The following is a 17,769-nucleotide window of genomic DNA, read 5'->3' on the forward strand; positions in this document are numbered from 1 at the left end:
CCAAACTGCTCTTGGACGGTTGGGAGAAGTTGCTCTTGGAGGCCATTCTGGTCCCATTCTTTATTCATGATGTGTTTTTAGGCAAAACTGTGAGAGAGCCGATTCCCTTGGCTGAGAAGAATCCCCACACATGAATGGTTGCAGGATGCTTTACAGCTGGCATGAGACAAGACTGGTGGTATCACTCACCTTGTCTTCTCTGAACAAGCTGTTTTCCAGATTTACCAAACAATCGGAAAGGGGATTCGTCACATAAAATGACTTTACCCCAGTCCTCAGCAGTCCACTCCCTGTACCTTTTGCAGAATATCAGTCTGTCCCTGATGTTTTTTCTGGAGAGAAGTGGCTTCTTTGCTGCCCTCCTTGACACCAGGCCTTGCTCCAAGAGTCTCCACCTCACAGTGCATGCAGATGTACTCACACCTGCCTGCTGCCATTCCTGAGCAAGCTCTGCACTGCTGGTAGCCCGATCTCCAAGCTGAAACACTTTTAAGAGACGGTCCTGGCGCTTGCTGGTCCTTCTTGGGCGCCCTGGAATCTTTTTGGCAACAATGGAACCTCTCTCCTTGAATTCCTTGATGATGCGATAGATTGTAAACTGAGGTGCAATCTTTCTAGCTGCGATACTCTTAACTGTTAGGCCAGTTTTATGCAGTGCAATGATGACTGCACATGTTTCTTTAGAGATAACCATGGTTAACAGAAGAGAAACAATGATGCCAAGCACCAGCCTCCTTTTAAAGTGTCCAGTGGTGGGATTCTTACTTAATCGTGACAAATTGATCTCCAGCCCTGTCCTCATCAACACCCACACCTGTGTTACTGGAGCAATCACTGAAACGATGTTAGCTGCTCCTTTTAAGGCAGGCCTGCAATGAAGTTGAAATGTGTTTTGGGGGGAAAAGTTCATTTTCTAGGCAAATATTGACTTAGGAATTAATTGCTGTTAAGCTGATCACTCTTTATAACATTCTGGAGTAAATGCAAATTGCCATTATAAAACCTGATGCAGTAGACTTTGTAAAGATAAACATTTGTATCATTCTCAAAACTTGTGGCCATGACTGTAAAGTCTTTGAGGACAAGCAGTGACCTTTGAGGTCAGCCATGCTGTATGAGGGATACAATACCTCCCCAGCTGCCATCTACGTGTAACCTCCAGCCCTGCTTTATTTTAATTATTTCAGTTTTTTTCTTTACTCCCCTCCTTACAAATGTAACATTTTATTTTTCCATGTACGTAGATATATGAGCGCTTGTTATCCACTGAATAAATTTACTTCTACTGCCGTCATTTAATATTCTGTGTACTGAAACAAATGACAAATGTAGTAAAATTTTCAAAAATGCAGCAGTGACATTTCCTTCCGAGTTTTAGTTGTTATTTTTTTAGTATGTACCTTTAAGAAATAGATTTTGAAGTTATCACCATTATACCTAATAAATACCTCCCAACCGCCCTGGATTCAGCAGGACTGTCCCGGTTTTTGGTTGTTGTCTCGCTGTCACAGGTGCTGGGAAAATGTCCCAGGGTGCTTCTCTTTTCCACACATTGCCCTGCCTCCCCTGGTCCCGTACATTAGAGCTGCAGAGCGGACCAAGCATCGGCACCAGAAGGAGGCGGGGTCTGCCCCTCCTACCTCCTCACATAATGCCTGAAGGGGACATGTGAGGAGGTAGTGACTGCTGCGGGGGAACAAGGGAAGGTAAGTCACTGTGTTTATTTTTAGTTTAATAGGCACAGGGGGTTACAGGAGGAGGAAGCTGGCAATCAGAAAGAGGCAGGAAGACAGGATGAAGCTGGCAGACAGGAAGAGGCTGTAGGACAGGAGTAGGCAGGAGGACAGGGAGATAGAGAACATAGGCCACACCATTTGAGGAGGGGTGGGGGTAGGAGTACAGATAGTATTATGTATAAGTTTGGGGAGATAAATAAAAGTGTAAAACCAAATGTAAAAGGAGGATAAAATGAAGAGTTTTATATGTTGCATTAGGAGGGTATTATATGGGTCCATACGGGGGTTGGCCACAGTAATGGGGAGTTATACTTTGTGGGGGCCATTCAGGTTCATATTATAGTATGCTTGCGGTTGGGACAATGGGCATGCTTTAGAAAAAAAGGGAAGGTGCTTTTTGTCCCTCTTTCTCTTCCTCCATGTTACTTAATCAGAACAGTAAGTAGAAAAGTACATTTTATTTATCTTTTATCAAAGTTTCTCAATGGTGACCACTGACATAAATAGCTTAGGAAAAATGTATAATAAAAATATAGTTTGCTCTTGTGGGTCACATCAGAGTCCAACATCTGTTTGTCCCTTTGTATAATGTCATACTTCCAGCATGTGTGGCTTTTCTCCAAAATGGACTGCTTGCACCCCTGGATAACGTAGCAGGTTACTAATAGGTACTTGGTCGTATCTGTTCATATCACGGTGCAGAAAATGGACTCTGTTCCCTGCAATGAAAAACAAAAACGGTAGACAGTGTAAAAAATACCATGCATACCATTTATACCATCTAGTTTTATTTTGTGCAACTTTTGGGCTTGCAATAACCCACATTTACTGATAGACTGGGAAAGCCAGCCAGCTTCATCTGTGCATGTAACCCTAAATCTGTTTAATGTGTGTTATATAATCTGCTTTGTTGGTGATGATTTAGTCATTATAGGAACTGTATTTTTAGTATATGTGTCCTAATACAGAACAGCAAGACCACAGGTCTTCCTTTTGTAAAGCTTTTGTACAAATGAAAGACAAAGGGGGCATTTATTATGGCTTGTATGACATTTTTCTGGTGTACAAACCTTGAAAATATTTTTCTTCTATTTTGCCAACTCTACACCATAGGAGCAGGGCCTGGCATAGAGTTAATTGGGGCACACAATTTTACTCTACATATACTAACAGCTTGATATACGGCCAGTTGATAGTGTATCCAGTTTGATGTGTGCGGCAGGGTGATGCACCATCTCTTGGAAAAATTCCCCCCCAAATCTTCTAATAAGAAAACCATCTTGTGCATAATGGAGATAACGGCAACACATCCAAAGCCCTCTGGACTTTCTGCAACTGGGTAACTACGCATGAAGCTTAAAGTGCAACTGCCATTAGTTTCACTGTCGGTAGAAGTTCATTATTACGCGCATCTTTCTTTATGCACTAAGCGGAACTGTTTTTAGTGCATTGGCAGTCTCCATAAGGAGAACTCTTTTGCTACATTCACACCGTAAGGGGGCACTTGTGGCCGTACATACGTCGCCCATAGGCAACCAATGGGTACACGTGCGGCTCCGTTCACAGGGAAAAGATAGGACCCTAGGCGGTACAATTACATTGCTAGGCATACATAAATTAAGGCACTCGGGTGACGTCTTTTCGTCGTAAGTGTGTAATTTCTTTATGGACTAAAAACAGTTCCACTGATGGCAGATGTCCTTTAAAGAGAACCTGTCACCAAGGTTTTACCCCACTTATCTACTAGCGACCTTCATTGAAATGCCCTTTCTAGAATTTTCTTTTTATCTGAAAAGTCAGGAAAAAGTGATTCTTCTGAACCCATTTTCACATGAGATCATGAGCATAAAGCATGCTTCATCCTTCACATCACTTCATATAGCTTTTAGACCTACAGAATCGGAGATACAGGCAATTAAAAACATAGTTGCCTGTGTGTTCAGTTCTGTAGCTTACAGAACCACAATCCTGCTATGATCTGTAAGATCAGACCCTATCTTTAACAAGACAAATAGCATTTTTCTAGGTAGTATGGTACCAAATATAGGGGCTTCTGAAGTGACACTACCCCTGCAACCACTAGACTCATGAGGTGAGAACTTGATTCATATAACATGAAAAGATTTATATTTCCCTGACCTTGAGAGAATTTTTTTATCGGTAAACCGGTGACATTTCACATAAAAGAGGGAACTCTAGAAAAGATATTACATACCGCACCTGAGGGGGTACAGTATGATTAGTGGGGTAAAACCTGGTCACAGGGTCCCTTTAAGTATTTTGTTTCTAAAAATAAATAATTGTCAATATCATTTAATCTTTCATACCTGGTCCCACTATTAATGCTCCTCCTTGTTGTGCTGGATCTCCTTGAAAGTCAAAAGCAGGACTTGTCATTGCTCTCCAAATGCTTTTGATGCTCCCGGTGATCATGTTTGATTTTATATGGGGACTTCCTGCTAAAAATAAAATCATACTTCTTAATTAACCTTGTAAAAACATACATTCAACATTATAAATTTTTCATTTGAAATTATGTTGGACAAGTTGTCAAGTTATCAGAAGGGAGTTTAGCAGATTGATATTGCTAGAGAAGTTCTAGTCCAAATCTTCCCAGTAGGATTATGCTCAAATATAGCTGTCTCTTAGGCAAGTCCTTCAACAACTTTTCATCCTTGTACCCGACTCCTGACTGTTACAATACAGTCTGCATTTCTTTTTCGACACATATTCTGGTAAAAAAAAGCTTCTTCATTTTAAGATTTATCCCACTTTATTTATGTCTTGATGTTTCCACACAGTATCACATGATATTTTAGAGATAAAACCATCTCTGTGCTTATACTCTTGATAAATATTCTCCTTAGCATAACTATGTGAAGTGCCTAAATTATAATGGTTATATGTGTAATTACAGAATTACGGTATTGGTCAGGGTAAGACACTTTGCGCCACCCCCCCACCCCTATTTCCTCCACAGCAGCATAAGGCTCCCCCTTCTAATTTAGGACCTGCCTCAGGTGATATCAGTCTGGTAACTGCACACGAAAAAAAGTTGCAAAGCCACCAAATATAGAGATATATACAGTAAGATGAAGAACAGGTAAGAGACTGACACATGGAATACTATGATGCTTCATGTGTGTATCAATTTCAAATGTTACCTCGCCCTCCCCTAACTTATATTGAGGACCTATTTCATGGATACGTTATCAATTTATCTGGGCTAAAGAAAAAACTGCCAAGGTTTATGATCTTTATCATGATACATTAAAGGACACCTGTCATCAGGTCTGTGTCACTAGTTCTGTCACCTCTACCTGTTGGAGCAGCTCACAAGGATCCCATCCCAGCCTTTATCTAGTTATTTCATACATTATTCATTGTAAAATCACCTATTTTATATCATGTAAATGAGGCTGGTGACATGGTCAGAGGCAGTGATGTCACCCCTCTTACCCCTCCCCTCTCCCCCCCCTGCTCATGTCTGTGTGTAATGTATAGTAAAGCATGGCTAGTGTGTGTACGGCATCTGCTGACATGCTGCATCCTCCTAATATACAGGTGAGAGACACAGACATCAGCTACACAAGTACCTGACATGTTCTGCTGTAACATGGCTGCCTGGAGCTGCTATATCTCTCCTAAACACACACACATGCACACACAGGCTGCAGGGGGTGTGGCCACCAGCACCAGGAAGCACATCATTATACAGCCTCACATCATTATACAGGCTGTCAGTCAAGCACTGGGGGTGTGGCTGTGCCTCCCACTCATGAATAGAGTGGACAGCTTGAATATGCTAATGCTTCATTGGACATTTCACAGGTCATTTGCATACAGCTTTAGGACCTCATTGCTTAGGTTTACAGGCATGTAGAGGGACAATGAAGGGATAGAGGCAATGCTCTCTAATGGCAGTTTATGAAAATATATTTTGTTTAGGGGGGTTATTTTGCATGACGGGTTCTCTTTAATTACCTGAAGAACTGGAGGACTCCCCTTTTTTCAGGCCCAGTTTATTATAGATCTCCCTGTCTGCATCGACATATATTTCATGACCATATCCTGTCAAGGTGCAAAAATGCTGAAAATACAAAGAAAATATCAGATTGGGCTGATTTACTTTGCAAAATCTACTAGAAATCTATCATACTGTAATTTGCAGCATAATTGGTGCCTTTTGTTACATTTGAACTTTCTTACACAAATGAAGCTAATTAGCAATTTTTAATAGAGCTTTAGTCTAATTTTCTAATTTTGGGTAAATCTGTCACATGTCTCTCTATGCACTAAAACATCATGAGTCATGTATAAAATTGAAGCATAAATGTGTGCTTTGAAATGATGCAAAAAAATTACTACAAAATGACATACAAAGTTTCCCTCTGACACCCACTGATAGCAACAGGCTTTTACCAAGCACGACAGGGGAAGCTTTCAGCTAGATTTTTAATAAAAGCTCACAAAATCTCCTAATAAATTATATGAGAAAAATGTTTTAAAGCACATCCCCTTTACAGGTAAGAGAAATAAGTGAAATGATGGTTATGCTAATATTACAATTTTAATCTTTTTTTTCGTTTTAGAAAGTACATTTTACCTTTATGTGTTGATAGGATGACTGGCCAATAACAATTAGTTTGACATCTGCAGCCTTAAAAAAATGCATAGGAAAAATGAATTAGTAGATTCCAGAAAAATGCAGTGTTATTAAAGGGGTTATCCGGGTTTAAAATTTTTTTTATGTCCGGGCTGGGGAAGGCTAGTTAAACATAATAAACATGTACTTACCCCCTCCGGCGCCGCCGTTGTCCCGCGCCGCGGTCCCTTCTATCCGTGCCCCTGTTTGTTTACAGGGGCACGGAAGCCGCGCACAGGGAGCTTCCGGTCCACGATGTGGACGGCTCCTCCCATGCGTCCCTATCTCTCAGCGTTGTAACGCTGAGAGATGGTGCACATGGGAGCTTCCGGCCGGAAGCTCCCTGTGCGCCGGTGTAATGAAACCGGCGCACAGAGAAGACGGGCCGCGGCGCGGGACATCGGCAGCACCGGAGGAGGTAAGTACATGTTTATTATGTTTAACTAGCCCTCCCCAGCCCGGACATAAAAAAAATTTTAAACCCGGATAACCCCTTTAAGCAACTACCCAATATCTGATCAGTAGGGTCCACCACCCCTTGCTCATTGAAGCAGCTGTTACTGTGCACATCACTTCCAGGTCTGTGACTGTACATTAATTCATTAAATGAACTTTTTGAAATACAGTCAGATAGTTGTGGTTGAGCTTCAATACCAGTCAGAAGGGATGATGATTGTTACCCCCCCCCCCCCCACAACAATTTGTGCTCAACAATCCAAAGGAAAGATGATAAAAAAAAATCACATACCATATATACTCGAGTTACTAAAATGTTACAAAAAAATGTGCTGAAAAACTTCACCTCGGTTTATACTTGAGTCATGAGAAAAAAAACAAACAGTTTACTCGCCTTCTGAGGTCACCCCAGCAGGTTCTCTTGTTTATATCACTGGGCAGGCTGTATACTACAGGGGGCTGGGCAGGCTGTATACTACAGGGAGCTGGGCAGGCTGTATGCTACAGGGGGCTGGGCAGGCTGTATGCTACCGGGGGCTGGCTCTATACTGGGAGGCTGTGACCAGTGCATTTCCCACCCTCAGCTTATACTTGAGTCAATAGGTTTTTCAATTTTTTTGTGTTAAAATTAGGGATCTTAGCTTATACTTGGGTCGGCTTATACTCGAGTATATACGGTAATTATCCTTTAACATTTTTGCATAAAAATCTGCAAATGGCCATGCCCCCTTTACCTCCACTTGGTGTGGAGGTGGAATAGGCGCAAAAATAATAACAATTTATTGCAGTGCCAGTTTTCTGGTGTAGAGGTACTGATAAGTCTCCCCCGAAATGTAATACTGCTATTAATTTTACTATTGATAGTATTCATCATGAATATACATTATTTCACCCCTATTCCAAGTCATACCTGTAGATAGCTTTTAGGAATTTTAGCCAAATCTTCCACATATTCTTTACATGTGTAGCAGAGGAAATTCTACCAAAGAGAAAAAAGGTCAGGAAGTCTTAAAGGGGTATTCCAGGAATCAGCATAATTCATATACAAGTGGGCACTCAAAATATAAGCTAATGTGTAGTTAGTTGTTATTTAAAATTTTGCTCCCCTTAGCAGAAAATGCTGATGACATAGACTGTGATGAAGAATTAAAATGCTACTGGCCCTTTAATCAGTCCGTTAATTTACTCCGCGCGGTCCGTTGCAGGACAGAAGATGGCCGCTGGTCACATGTCCACATCACATGTCCTGCACCTGCCTGGGCAGGTCATGTGATCACCACTAAGTTTGGCTGTAGTTGGTTGGTTGCAGTGCATCCAGTATTGCCAGTGTTTTGGTGATGGCAGTTACACATCATTACTATGGTAACAGAGCAAGAAAGTCTGTTACATCATCACTGGGAGCAGAGCATAAGTGGTAGGAGGAGTTACTGAGAACTAAAGGATCATGGAACTTGTAGTTTCCAGTGGCAGCCATCTTAGTGATAACTCCACCTACTTTAGAGAGGCCATAAATTTTGTAAATCATAAAATCATATTATTTTAGTTCCGTTTTGTGACTAATGACATTGAGTATTGTTGCATTCATTTATTTATATCATCATGGGTTTTTGTGTCAGACGTTCATATTCCCGGAATACCCCTTTAAGTATCCGAGCAACTGATACATTCTTAAATCAGTTACTAGACACTGGTTAGACTGGCTTGGTAATGCACTAATACTCAATTGTTCTCAAATGATATGGCATTCATGTCTTCTAAAGAAGCACTCCAGTATTTTTATCCCACCCCTTAACCCAGTACCTGATTTAATGTGTAAATAGAAGTGAATAGCTAGGGCTCATTCAGACTGGCGTGTCTGCAGAAAATGCTGATGTGTGATATCCGTGTTCGGTCCGTATTGTATTCGCATCATGTCCGAAAGTCATTTGTTTTTTTCATATACACAAAAAACTACTTTTTGCTCTGTTTAGGGCTTTAATACCTATACACAAAGCAAGTACAGCCGTTTTTATTATGTTCTAAGTGTAATATTTGTGTTGATGCTCTTTTTTTATATGTTAAATGGGAAAATTAGTTTAGAATTTTTGTATGTGTTTTCATATTTTTTAAAACTTTTTAAATGCTATTTATTTATTTTTTCAATCCCCCACCTTGGAAACTTAAAAATCCAATGTCTTCATAACTGGTATAATACATTGCACTCTAACCCCCAAACCTCTTCTTTTAGAGGGATAGTTGCTCACAGAGTTTGTAAAATACCTAAGCCATTACCATTATTGCTAGTAATATAGTTAGTGAGGGTGATATAGGACATAGGTCAAGCTACTGTATTGCTTATTCTGAAAAGTTAATTAAAGGGAGAACAAACTGACCCCTAGAGGAGGTGCAGGTACCCTATGTGACCCATAAGATAGGTTATCCCTTCCCACTAAACCCATATCAATGCTTTTAAAAGATACCTAAGACTTTATAGTAAAATCAGGTTGTTCTTACCCGCACAAAGATTATGATGGCTTTTTTGTCTCTGTATAAGTCCCCAAATTCATAACTTCTGCCATGCTGATCTCTCACCAGGCATGGGGCAGCTAATTCCAGGTCTGGGTGATACATGGCATTGCACAGATTGACACATCTGACATCTGTACTCCTGCCTATTTGCTGGACGACAGGAGAACTTTGTGTAGCCATGTTGTGCCTCCTCCGACAGCTGGGTGGGATACAACACTCCCTCCCTGTGAAGCACCAGACAGTTTGTATTAACAACAGTTGCTCTGACGTGGGTGGGGCTTCAAACAGTAAGAGCTACAGTGCACGTTAACCCCTTGAGCAAAACATTCCCCAGCGTTTAGCAAAACGAAACACTTGTACATTTCAAATAGAAACTGTAAGGAGTTGAATCTATAACAAGTAGCTGCAATATCGGTGCAATCTTATCAAAATGTATGTTAAGAATCCGTGTGTATGAATTCAACTTTGTGCGTGTTTGTTGGCACTGCTCGGCGTACTTTTTGACCTTTTACGAATGTTAGGAGGTATAAATTCTTCAGTGGATTGCGTCCAATTCCATACGGTGGAAACATTTTCTAAAGTGTCTGGTAGAAAACTGTTCTAATTACTCATGGTAACCATTTTCATTTTCTGACAGCAGTTTGTAAAAAAAAAGGTTAAGCCCTCATTGATGACCATGAGCAACTAGAACATTTTTGCTCTAAGATAAGTTTTGATAAGTGAAGCTCCACTTTGTAAGGTTTACTGGGTTGAACCTAGATCTGCCGAACTGAATCAGGCATGTTATTTCACTTCTAGGTTCAGTCTGGTAAATTCCGCACATACAGGGACGATTTTCAACAAAGTGGGGCCCTGGGCAAAACTGTAAAAATAAAACAGTCAAAGTCCGTAAAAAGGCAAGAAGATAAAATGTTTTTCGCAAAATGACTTTTCCCCGTTCCCCTCCTTTTTATTTTAATTTAATTTAACCATTTACTCATATATTTTAATTATTTATTCACTCATTAATTTTATATATACATCTTAATTAAGTGTGTATATATTTTAAGTTATACTCCTCTTTTTACCTAGTAACATTTGTTCTTTTATATCTGTTTTTTCCTTATTTTTATATTGTGCTATTAATATACATGTTTACATATGATGATATTCCTACTGTAACACATACATTTCTACTGTAAAATATTTATTATCTGCAATTGTATTCTTATATGCCCAAATTGCATCATCTTAAGCTGTAATTGACAAAAAGCGGTATTTGCACTGTTGCACTTTTACTTTACTCTCATTAACCCCCACTACTTACTATGTATTATGTCAGTACTTCAATACTTACCTATTTATCCAATTATCATGTAATATTAACAGTAATTCTCTAATTCTATTTAATAGCCAGCTATGCCTCCTTATCCTTATAGTATTATTATGCCGTAAATTCAGCGCATCTTTTCGGTATTAGACATGCGCTGTTAAGACTCCAGATACTCATTATAGATGTCGCTCCGGTCATGTTCTACCTGCAGTACCCAATGCGCATGCGCCGTTTCCATGACGGCCGCTAGTCGCGTTCCCCGCCGAGAGCTATTTCCGGCACTTCCGGGATCTTCGGCCCCAACCACTGTACTGCGCATGCGCCACTCGGCATTCGCCGATGGCGCGCCAGTATTTGCATTTGGTGCCCTTTTCATCGATTCACAGTATCCTGATTGTAAGCAAACAATCCACATTCAATATAAATACCTCTGAACTGTTTTGTATGTAACTGCTTGTGCCCTGAATTTGATAAAGGGTCTGCGACCGAAACGCGTTTTTTTTTTAACCACCTTATCGGTATATTATAATTTTTATATATATTTTAGTTTTAATAAATTATTTTTATGATTGAAATAATTGGCGTATTTACTGGTATACTTAAAATTTTGGGCAAATATTACTATTAGCGCTCCATGTGCACTCATTTTGCGAAAAACATGTTATCTTCTTGCCTTTGTACCTCCGGACCCCTATAGGGGACCCCGGCGCCTCTGAGTTGTGAGAGCTGCATATACTAGCCCTAGAATTATACCATTTTGACCTAATATATATATATATATATATATATATATATATATATATATATATATATTAATAACTGGATATCACAACTGCTAATACCTCCTCCTGGAACTTGGGATCTCAGCCTACTCTATATGCTTATGAATCAAGAATCTATCAGGTGAGCACCCTCTATTCTACATCGAATCATCATCCATTACCAAACGTTATCACCCGAGGCGCCGGCCTTTGTGTTTCCCCTCTTTTGTTTCTTGGCCTAAAGTCCGTAAAAGGCCCCCTTTAGCCCTGTACAATAATAACAATTTGCCTTACCATACTACTGTTTGTAAATTACAATCCATATTTACAATTTTATAGGAGATGATAGATAGTGTCAGGCTTCTGGGTTAGTGGACCCACTCGACCACCGTGGATGATGACGTAAGCCGACACCTGGGACCGGAATCTAATTTGCACCCGGTTTTCACCAGGGCCCACCGCAAAGCAGGATGGATTTGCTGCGGCATGGTACCACCATGTTGTTCCACAGGTGCGACTTTGTCTGCTAAGTTCAAAGACGTTAAGCAGTCATAGTCAGGGACAGGCAGAAGGTCAGGACAGGCAGCATGGGATCAGAGTCAGGAGCATAGTAATAGGTCAACGCAGGCAGCGTAGGAGTGTAGTCAGGCATGGAATAGGGGTCACAATGGGAAAATCACAATATCAAGGCACAAGGCATGAAGATCCGTCAGTGTGTGCTGGGAGAGGTAGATTTATATAAAATTAATGGTGGGCTGGCTCTTTAAATTTTCTGAAGCTGGCGCGCGAGCACCCTAGGAGACAGGGACGCGCGCGCATGGCCCGAAGCCTGGGATCAGGAGCTGGGAGAAGTAAGCAGCGCAAGCACAGCGCCTGCAAACAGGAAGGGGCACAGGTGAGTACCTGTGACAGTATCCCCCGCCCCCACTCTGCTCCCCCTCCGCTTAGGCTGGAGAAATCTCTGCAGGAGATCCTGGTCCAGGATATGGCCGTCTGGCTCCCAGGTCCTCTTTTCCAGACCAAAACCCTTCCAGTCGACCATAAAGAACCGCTTTCCTCTGACCAACCAGGACCTCCTTTTCCTTATAGACATCAGTTGCATCAGCCTCAGGAGCGGGAGGAGATACCTGTCGGGAGAAACGGCTCAAGATGACTGGCTTCAGAAGGGAGACATGGAAGAAGTTCAGGATGCGCATGGTAGGGGGAAGGTGAAGCTTATACATTTCAGTACTTCAAATGAATCCAGGAATCGAGGACCAAGTTTATAGCTGGAAATGTTCAAACAGACGACTTTGTCACCTGGGGAGAAGACTGGAGGCGACCTGTGCTTCTTGTCTGCCAGGATTTTGGTGCGGGCAGATCCCCGGAGTAAAGACTGACATGTTTTTTCCCAGATGGATCTGAGATCTTGGACCAAAGTGTCTACGGCAGGAACATCAGAGCTCTCAGCAAGAGGGAGATGTGGACGAGGATGTGTATGTCCATACAAAATAAAAAATGGAGCGGAGCTGGCAGATTCAGAGTCTGGCCAGTTGTAGGAGAATTTGGCCCATGGTAGCAGGATGGACCAGTCGTCCTGTTGGGCGGAGACAAAATAGCGGAGATAGCAGCCTAGGGTCTGATTAACCCTCTCAACTTGTCCATTGGACTGAGGATGGTATGCAGATGAGAAGTCCAGCTTCACTTGTAGTTGACCGCACAGGGAAACTGGAAACAAACTGGACCACACGGTCTGAGACAATGTGCAAGGGAAGTCCATGAAGCCAGAAGATATTCAGGAAGAACAGGCGTGCAAGGCATGAAGCCGACGGCAGGCCTGGCAGAGGACATCTTGTATAACTGGTCGGTTACCATCCAGATGACTGTATTACCCAAGGAAGATGGAAGATCAGTGATAAAAATCCATGTGGATATCGGTAACGGCAGAAGAAGACCAGCATGTTTAAGACGAGATGGCTTGTTTCGGGCACAGGAAGTACAGGAGCCCACAAAGTCCCGTACATCCTTGACCAGATCTGGCCACCAGTAGATTCGGGAAATGAGGGTGACAAAGTGCTGCCCCCCAGGGTGCCCAGCCACGCAAGAGCAATGTCCCCAAATCGGTATCCTTTTCCGAAGGGCAGGTCGGACATACGTCTTGCCTGGAGGAAGTTGCCGAAGATCCACAGGAGCAGCAAGAAGCAGACATTCAGGAGGAACGATATGTCTGGAAGGAGGATCTTCCCCAACAACATCCGAGGCACGAGAGAGAGCATCGGCTTTAACATTCTTCACTGCAGGATGGAAATGTATCAGAAAGTTAAAACGGGAGAAGAGAGACCAACGAGCCTGTCTTGGATTGAGACGCTGGGCAGTCTAGAGGCACAGGAGGTTTTTGTGATCAGTATAGATACTGACTGGATGACGAGTACTCTCCTGAAGATAACGCCATTCTTCCAAAGCAAGTTTAATAGTCAAAAGCTGTCGATCACCAATAGAGTAGTTCCTTTCTGCGGCTGAAAAGTTCTTAGAGAAGAACCCACAGGTGAGAGTTCGGTCTTTGGGCTCCTTCTGGGTGAGAATGGCTCCAGCACCAACGGATAAGGTGTCAACCTCTAGCAGGAATGGTTTCTCAATATCAGGCCGGGTGAGAACAAGAGCAGATGAAAAGGCAGACTTCAGCTTTGTGAAAGCTTCTACAGGTGCTGAAAGCCAGAGCTTAGGGTTCGCGTTCTTCTTGGTCAGCGCCACAATGGGAGATACCAGAGAGGAGAAATGTTGGATAAACTGCCGGTAGTAATTGGCGAAGCCCAGGAATCTCTGGATAGCTCGTCCCACTGGACGCGGCCACTGAAGTACTGCACACAACTTTGCAGGATTCATCTGGAGTCCCTCGTCTGAGATAATATATCCAAGGAATGGGAGACTCTTCTGATGGAATTGGCACTTCTCAAGCTTGGCATATAGGCGATTGGCCCTTAGGCGCCTGTGAACTTGCCGTACATGGGCCTGATGGGACTCAATAATAAGGTATTCAAAGTGCCCATCTTGAGTATTGATGGCGGTTTTCCGTTCATCAACCTCACATATGCAGATGAGGTTATATGCCCTCCGCAGGTCCAACTTGGTGAAAACCTTGGCAACACATAAATGATCAAACAGTTCCTTTATCAGGGATAGTTGGTAGCGGTTTTGCCACGTGAACAGACTAAGAGAAACATCCTTCTTGGCCACAAAGGAAAATCCCGCACCGGCAGGGGACAAAGACTTGCGTATAAAGCCCTTCTGCAGGTTCTCCTCTACATAGCCGACATGGCCGTGGTCTCAGGAACAAATGGGGGTTACACCCGACCCCGTGTAGGCATCAAGTTTATTGGACAGTCATAGGGTTGGTGTGGTGGAAGAGTCTCTGCTTTCTTCTGTGAAAAAACATCGGCAACATCCGCATATGGAGCAGGGAGATCCACCAGAGGCTTGGAGGATTTCAGAAGTCAAACGGAGAAGGCGGGACAAGGCAGTTCCAGACAACGTGACCGGCATTTGGGTCCCCAGCTGAGAACCTCACCCGTCTGCCAGTCGAGCACCGGTGCCTGGCGCTGCAACCACGAAAGGCCCAGAAGAAATGAAGACGTGCACCTGGTTAGCACGTAAAAGGAAAGTCTTTCCTGGTGCAAGACCCCCACATGTAGGCATAGGGGTTCAGTGCGGTACTGGATTGGGTCTTGAAGTAGGATTTACTGCCACCCAGTGGCAAGCCTGGGTGGAAAATTTGATGTAATTTTTATAGACTCAAAAAAGGTGGATTCATGCTTTTGTTGAGTAATTAAGTGATATTCATTGGGCCAGATTCACTATTAGTGAGGCAAACTGCACTAATGTGCAGCAGATGACACATGATGACACAGCTGGATCTTGAAGTGCATGAACTGTGTACACCAGATTTTTAGTTACATTTTCTCCAAAAATGATTTGTTGCACCCCTCAGATTTAACATTACCATTGCTGCATATTGGTGAATATACACATTTGGGATATATACTAGCTCCACACATCTTACAGTTTTAAATTATTTGTACATTTTTAAGTGGAAATGTAGAATTTTCATGTAATTTTTGCTTTTTATCACAGTTTGCTGCAAAGTTGCAAGAAAGTGGTTTTGTCTTAATTAAAAAAGTTATTTTGCATACATGGTAGGCTGTGCTTTGTGGAAAAATGATTTTGACAGGATAGGAGCTTTTTACACACACACACACACACACACACACAAATATATATATATGTGTGTATATACATATATCTCCAAGAGAAATAACAACATTCATCTACACTATTCATCTACAGTATAGGGGGAGAATAGATGTTATCTAAAGCAAGTCTCAAGTGTAATGTCCATAGGTATTCCAAAAATATCCAAGAGAAAAACAGCACTCCCACAGGCAGTAGTAGGAAAAGTGAATCCTTTTTATTCCATCAAATGCTAAATTTTGGCCCTGTTAGAGCCCTTTTCAAGCAGTGTACAAGTGACACATGGGTGCATTATATACCAATATACAAGGGTCACATGACCTTACAAAACACAGATATGCAGGCATCCCCCGAACAAGATCTCCACACGGAGGAAGAATTACCAGTGTTGCCCGTGTGAGTTATTATACAAAGGGGAAACCACCCTTGAGTTCAAGACCCGCTTTAACCAGCATCGATTTACTATCCGAAGTGGGCAAAAGGACCTCCCGGTCTCCGAACACTTTCTTGATTTCAAACATACTGAAAAGCAATTACAGTTTCATATAATTGACCATCTTCCACCTCTGAGGAGAGTTGGGGATCGAGAAAAAAAAATCTTAAAAAATCTTTGATTGACAATAAATATGAATAAAGTATTTTTGTGGACCTGTATTGCCTTATGTCCTCCAGGGCACGTGGCATTATCATGCCTGGTGTCAAATAGGGGTAATCTTGTATGGGATCCCTTGTCGCGATATAATGCGATGGGGAGTATCATGCATGTCCCCAGTACACATGTTGTTAATTCCTTTAAATAAGGTTTTTTCATAGTTTCTCAAGATATAGGACGCCTTACATATATGCAGTGTGAATGCTTATAGCGTTCTATGCTTCTATATGAAACTGTCCGGTTCCACAATTTCTATACATATGCAACCGACTGACGTATATAGAGGTTACCTTGTCCCCTTGATACATAACTGGTCAGTAGATGGTTGCAATCGTCTGCTTTGCTGTGTGGTTCTTCCCGATAGCTTTTTGTATATTGTTGTCATAGTAACCCGCCAACGTCATGCTGGATATGTCACTTCCAGTATTTGCGTTCCAGGGGTGTGTGTCACGCATGCCAGATACGCATCTACACAAACAAACTATAGAAGGATATGGGGAGATGATCGTGCGCGTGTATATAGGAAGAATTTTACCTTGTGCACTTAGAACTTTATAAAACCTGGATCTATTACAGTATTAATGACTGCATGTCTTGTATATATACAGTGATGTATTTATTACTTATGAATTTGCATTTCTATCACATGTTGGTGATGTCAATATGTTTATCCACATGATATGTACACATTTCCCACAAATGTTTTTATGATATATTTCTGCATATCTAATGAGGGGTGTGTTTTGTAAGGTCATGTGACCCTTGTATATTGGTATATAATGCCCCCATGTGTCACTTGTACACTCCTTGAAAAAGGCTCTAACAGGGCCAAAACATCACATTTGATTCACTTTTTCTACTACTGTCTGTGGGAGTGCTGTTTTTCTCTTGGATATTTTTGGAGAACCTATGGCCCGGTTCTTTTAAACTTGCACCCAACATCCTGGATTTAAGTTTGTGCTGCTTGGACTTCCTCTGTGTGTATGTATGTATGTATGTATGTATGTATGTATATATATATATAGTTTAGGAAAATGTAAACAGCACACTCAAAATAGGTAGAGGTGGGTGCAGGCACAATGGGACCAGGCCTCAGGTCCCTCAAAAGTAGAGACAGGAGAAAATATGCAGCACTCCAAGACAACCGTTAAAGGGTGTAAACGGTGGGTTCTTTTATTCCATGTTTAGCAGGTACAATAAGGTGCAGCAACGTTTCGGCTCGCTTGGAGCCTTTTTCAAGCCAAGTAACAATGGTGGACATTACATATATATAGCAAACATAAGTGATCACTTGATACAATTGGTCCCTCACCCTCATTAACATATTTTTCGTCTAAAGTGACTTAGTAAATTGTGTTATAAATACAAAACAACAATGTATCATATTATAAAGTGCAAATGCATGTACAGTACAATAGGTAAGGCTTGATTTTACCATCAAAAGTGCTTGTGTCAATAAAGTGCTTTGATGGGAC

The 17,769-nt window shown here is 41.8% G+C and overlaps 1 protein-coding gene across 3 annotated transcripts in view; it reads right to left on the minus strand.

Moving 5' to 3' along the window:
• Positions 1 to 2,179: 2,179 nt before the first annotated feature.
• PRXL2C (peroxiredoxin like 2C) overlaps positions 2,180 to 17,769 on the minus strand; it is a 29,747-nt gene continuing 14,157 nt past the window's right edge. For 2 of the 3 annotated variants that reach the window (XM_072150866.1, XM_072150864.1), the window contains exons 2-7: positions 9,331 to 9,569; positions 7,748 to 7,816; positions 6,343 to 6,396; positions 5,721 to 5,826; positions 4,064 to 4,195; positions 2,180 to 2,455 (exon numbers count right to left, since the gene is read on the minus strand). In XM_072150866.1, coding sequence (XP_072006967.1) covers positions 2,328 to 2,455; positions 4,064 to 4,195; positions 5,721 to 5,826; positions 6,343 to 6,396; positions 7,748 to 7,816; positions 9,331 to 9,525 — 684 coding nt within the window. In that variant the 5' untranslated portion in view covers positions 9,526 to 9,569 and the 3' untranslated portion in view covers positions 2,180 to 2,327. The remainder of the gene's footprint in view (positions 2,456 to 4,063; positions 4,196 to 5,720; positions 5,827 to 6,342; positions 6,397 to 7,747; positions 7,817 to 9,330; positions 9,570 to 17,769) is intronic. The other variant, XM_072150865.1, reaches the window with a different exon arrangement.

This window comes from Engystomops pustulosus, chromosome 1, assembly GCF_040894005.1.
Source record: "Engystomops pustulosus chromosome 1, aEngPut4.maternal, whole genome shotgun sequence".
NCBI classification, from domain to species: Eukaryota; Metazoa; Chordata; class Amphibia; order Anura; family Leptodactylidae; genus Engystomops; species Engystomops pustulosus.